At 54.3% G+C, this 5,031-nt stretch overlaps 1 protein-coding gene across 1 annotated transcript; it reads left to right on the top strand.

The window, feature by feature from the left end:
* The first annotated feature begins 727 nt into the window (after window positions 1-727).
* On the top strand, window positions 728-3,332 carry LOC123068091 (protein psi1). The gene is made up of 3 exons (XM_044490584.1): window positions 728-1,097; window positions 1,192-1,706; window positions 2,674-3,332. Exons 1-3 carry the CDS (start codon window positions 933-935, stop codon window positions 3,110-3,112), a joined length of 1,119 nt encoding a protein of 372 aa, XP_044346519.1. The 5' UTR covers window positions 728-932; the 3' UTR covers window positions 3,113-3,332.
* The last annotated feature ends 1,699 nt before the right edge of the window (window positions 3,333-5,031 follow it).

Here is a 5,031-nt window from a genome sequence, read left to right as displayed (position 1 = left end):
TATGCGATAACAAATAAACTCAGACCTTCAGCTGCAAAAAAAGAAAACACGTGCGTGCACCAAAACAAAACCATAACAAATCATGTACGTGAACAACGGGAACAACCTGCGAATGTGTTGAGTTGAAAACAAATGAACGGTTCCACTGAGGCATCTATTTCTCGGTACTGTTGAAGCATGACAAGTGCCTCCTTCGTGATTTGTACTACTATATATAAGATTGACATGAACAAGTACATCAAAGGCGGCCGCGCTTGGAAATGTATTTCGGTACGGAGATGTTTAACTTACACCAGCCGCTGAGCAACTTACGTCTGGAAATGAAACGACGGGCCGAGACGTATATTATTTACAAGTGTATTTGAAGAAGGTAAAACGGGAATCCAAACAGGGCACAAAGAGCCGTGCATCAAGATATTATATAGTTATTTACCGCCGAAAAAAGTATTTTTTGTGTGTGAGATTTTTTTTTTGTGTGTGTGAGATATTATTTTTTTTGAGACAATTCGTTTTGTGTGTGCGAGCCACGCGCTTGGTCGCCTGCAAACGCATACTGGGCCGAGCACGGAGGAGCGAGGTCCTGATTAACGGGCCGTCTCTTTGCAGCGATTACTTCCGGCCCACGACGACCAGGGGAGCGCAGGCGAGAGCCCGTCCCGTCTCCCCGTGGCGGCCGGTCGGGAGAGCCCGCGCGCCCTCGCGCAGCTTCTGGAACCTTCCACACCCATCCCCTCCCCTCTTTCCAATCCCACCTACACCCTTCCTTCTCCAGACGCTTCTCCCCTCCCCCTTTTCTCTCCCTCCTCCCGACCTCCACCGCTCCCCAGACCAACACCAGAGCAGATTCCCACGCGACGCGAGCGATCTCGATCGACCGACGAGAGAGGAGGAGAGAACCCATCCAAGAAAGGAAGGAAGGAAGGGCGGCGGGCATGGGGCTGGACTACTACAAGATCCTGGGGGTGGACAAGGCGGCGAGCGACGACGACCTCAAGAAGGCCTACCGCAAGCTCGCCATGAAGTGGCACCCCGACAAGAACCCCACCAGCAAGAAGGAGGCCGAGAGCAAGTTCAAGCAGATCTCCGAGGCATACGAGGTAACCAACCCATTCCTTCAAGATTTGATTTTCTAGATTCCGTCCGTCCGTCGATCCATCTCGCCGCGGCAATGCTCACGGTGCCTGCGCGCAGGTGCTGAGCGACTCGCAGAAGCGCGCGGTCTACGACCAGTACGGCGAGGAGGGGCTCAAGGGCCAGGTGCCGCCGCCGGGGGCCGGCGGCGGCGCGGGCGGGCCGGGGGGCGCCACCTTCTTCTCCACGGGCGCCGACGGGCCCACGGCGTTCCGCTTCAACCCGCGCAACGCCGAGGACATCTTCGCCGAGTTCTTCGGCTCCTCCAGCCCCTTCGGCGGCATGGGGGGCATGGGCGGCGGCATGGGGGGCATGGGGGGAGGAGGCCACGGCATGCCGTCCGGCGGCATCCGGTTCTCGCCGTCCATGTTCGGCGGCGGCGACCACCATACCTTCACCCAGACCTTCGGCGGCGGGGGCGGCCAAGGATACCCCGGGATGTTCGGCAGCGGCGGCGGCGGCGCGCCGGTCAAGGCGGCGCCCATCGAGAGGAAGCTGCCCTGCTCCCTCGAGGAGCTCTACAAGGGGACCACCAAGAAGATGAAGATCTCCAGGGAGATCGCCGATGCCAGCGGGTGAGCGCCCTCTCCTTCACTTTCCTCCCTCTGCTTCATGCATAATATGTTCGTTTGTCATTGCTGATTAAGATTCCTAGATTAAGATTGGAGGTTGTCTCAGTTGGCCCAGATTGAACCTGAGAATTGCGATGCCCTTTTTGGGTTCCTTCTAACAAACATTTCAGCTGTAGTATTGATTTGGACAGTTCTTAGGGATTATTAAGCCAGCATTTAGACTTTAGCGTGCTTGGTCATTCAGAATTATTTAGTGTCAGTGTGAGGCATACGTGTGTTGAGAAGATTAATAATAAGCCTGAGAAATGTGCAGTTGACCACTTGGGTCTGCCTGATTTGTTTTAGTAGACACTGCAATGAACCACTTGCAGCCAATCTTTTGTCTTCAGGAAATGATGCCTGAGATCTGCTTGGTTCAGATCCACTGTTCCTGGTTTATTAAAATTACAAATTGTTAGCAGAGCAATGTCCTTTTCGGTTCCATCTAAAAGTTCACCCGTGTGCTCTTTAAAATGGGCAGTTCTTAGGAATTCTTTGAGCCAATTTAAGTTTTTAGCATGTTCATTCATTCTGAATTATTTAGCACTCAGACTCATCGTCGAGTAAATGTGTTCTGAATGAACAAGAGACGCAAATGATTTTGTTGTTGCTGAACAAGATTCAGGAGCGAAGTAGGACTATGTTAAACTTGAGAAATATTCTTTAGTAGGCATTTCAGTGAAGCCCCTGCAGCCAATTCCTTGTGTTTGGAAAATGATGTCTGAGATTTGCTTGGTTCAGACTTCAATTTATATCAGTGTAATGTCCTTTTTCGTTCCATGTAACAGGTCAGTCATAGTATGTTTTTGACATGTCCAGTCGTTCTGAATTATTTAGTATCAGTTTTGGGTGCATGCTTTCAGAGGAAGAAGACACTGATTTTGTCTGCTTACATAGATACTAACCCTACCCTTCCCCCATCTGTGTGCAGGAAGACGATTCCGGTGGAGGAGATTCTGACGATCGACGTGAAGCCGGGGTGGAAGAAGGGCACGAAGATCACCTTCCCGGAGAAGGGCAACGAGCAGCCCCACACGATTGCGGCGGACCTCGTCTTCATCATCGACGAGAAGCCGCACGCGGTGTACACCCGGGACGGCAACGACCTGGTGGCGACGCAGAAGATACCGCTGGCGGAAGCCCTGACAGGCTACACGGTGCACCTGACGACGCTGGATGGGCGCAGCCTGACGGTGCCCATCAGCTCGGTGATCCACCCGGGGTACGAGGAGGTGGTGCGCGGCGAGGGCATGCCGCTTCCCAAGGACCCATCCAGGAAGGGCAACCTGCGGGTCAAGTTCGACATCAAGTTCCCCGCCAGGCTCACCGCCGACCAGAAGTCCGGCGTCAAGAGGCTCCTGGGGCAGTAGAGCAGGTCTGTGTGTGTTGTTGAACTGAACGCAGGGGGATGTGAGATGCTGCCTGCTTTTGGAGCATCGGCGATGACCGAGTTGGCCCTGTGGATTAGATGAGAAAGTGTATACGATGTGGACTTGGAAGTGCATAGATAGGTAAATCTTGGAAGTGCATTTCTTGTAAGCTTTTGGAGATCGAAGTTCGTCTGCTGGATGGCTTATTTTTTGTTGTTCCTGGCGTTTGTATGGATTAGTGATGCGGTAGAGGCAATAAAGTGGTTTCATAGTCCAAAAAACTGGGTGTACAAACTGTGCATTGCCGGCTGTTGTTGTTATTGCTAGCCGCACCATGAGAGCAGCCAAGGGGCGAGGGACGCCGCACACATGGTGAACCCCGCTGATGCGTCAAAGCTCAAAGGGCTGCCACTTGTTTCCCAGCATGCAAAGGCGGACATGGTGTTACTTGCAACCTGGGGCATGGCAGTTGCAACCGCAATTCCAAGATGCTACTACCACAATCGGGAGTGTTGCAGACCTGCTAGTGGAGCAGCTACAACCGACCGCACGCTGGAGTGGAGCTGACAAGCGTTTTTGTTGCAACCATGAAGAGGCACGGTTGGCAAGAGCGTCAACCGGCAATGGCGAGAGCTGCACCTACGACAACGCACTAGCTGCAAGGGCGACAACGTGTGACCCGTCGGTGTAGAAGCTGCAACCAGTCAGCGGAGAGCTTTGAACCGGGCTGCGCGTTTTGCTGGAACCGGGGGCCTGGGGTGCGCGGGGAGGAGCGCGCGTGCGTCGATAGCCCATGGCCGGCAGGTGCGGGCGACCGAGGAGGAGCGAGGCCGAGAGAGCGAGCGGGGCGATCGCGGGAAGACGAAGCCTCTATATCAGACGGTTAGGCACATACGAATCGAACGGCTCTGCATTGACCCGGCGGAAGCCTTGGCCGGCCGACCGGCGCATATCATTGTCAAAAAAATTTGAATGAATTTAAGATAAGATGAGGGAAGGGCTGCGGACAAATCAGAGGTGACGGGCACTGTGGACCCGTACTCTCAACGAACACAAACACGCCATGCCGCACACGGCTGCCAATGCCGGACAAACTCGTGCCGCCGAACTGCCATCGAAGGCTTTCCACAAATTGAGATTTGGCCGTAAAAGGATCGAATTGTATCCGAAGAACAGGGGATACAAAAAAGTAATAAGAGAAACGCACCGAACCAGAAAAGGAAGCGAGCCAACGTACTCCTATCCCATGCATGCATGCGTCCACGCGCCGGACATGTGCCGCAACGTGTCACGCATGCCGGCGAGAGAGGATAAACGACGACGGCGAGATGAGCGGCGGGCGGGAATGATAAGAGCGCCGATGCAGAGAGAGTGCCAGTAGCCCAGCTTGCTTCTCAGCTCTCACTCTTTCCTCCACTCCAGCTCTTTGTCCTCGACGGGAGAACAATCCGGCTCCGCAGGGACACATGCAGCGCGGTCGGCGGCACGGTGGGAGGGCGGCGCGGCAACCAGGGGCAGGCGGCGGCATGTCGTTATTCGGGGACGATTTCTTCGATCTGCTCGACTCCGCCGGATTCGAGGACGACGACGTCTTTGGCTCGCCCAGGTCCAGCCCGTCGGCACTCGGCTCGGTGCTCGGCGGGCCCCACGCAAGCAGCTCATTCTTTTGTTCTTCTTTGTCGGGGCTAGCGTGGGGCCCATTCGTTTTGTTTCTTCTATTTGTTTTTGGGCTGGGCCCTGTCCTTTTGTTCTTCTTTGTCGGGGCTAGCGTGGGGCCCATTCGTTTTGTTTCTTCTATTTGTTTTTGGGCTGGGCCCTGTCCTTTTGTTCTTCTTTGTCGGGGCTAGCGTGGGGCCCATTCGTTTTGTTTCTTCTATTTGTTTTTGGGCTGGGCCCTGTCCTTTTGTTCTTCTTTGTCG

Source organism: Triticum aestivum, chromosome 1A (genome assembly GCF_018294505.1).
Source record: "Triticum aestivum cultivar Chinese Spring chromosome 1A, IWGSC CS RefSeq v2.1, whole genome shotgun sequence".
Lineage (NCBI taxonomy): Eukaryota > Viridiplantae > Streptophyta > Magnoliopsida > Poales > Poaceae > Triticum > Triticum aestivum.
This window is presented reverse-complemented; position numbering and strand designations above follow the sequence as displayed.

Bases quoted from the DNA above. Each gene is read 5' to 3' on its own strand.
- LOC123068091 (XM_044490584.1), top strand. From the start codon at position 933: ATGGGGCTGGACTACTACAAGATCCTGGGGGTGGACAAGGCGGCGAGC. The intron at 1,098-1,191 runs GTAACCAACCCA...GCCTGCGCGCAG, and splicing joins AGATCTCCGAGGCATACGAG to GTGCTGAGCGACTCGCAGAA. The intron at 1,707-2,673 runs GTGAGCGCCCTC...ATCTGTGTGCAG, and splicing joins GAGATCGCCGATGCCAGCGG to GAAGACGATTCCGGTGGAGG.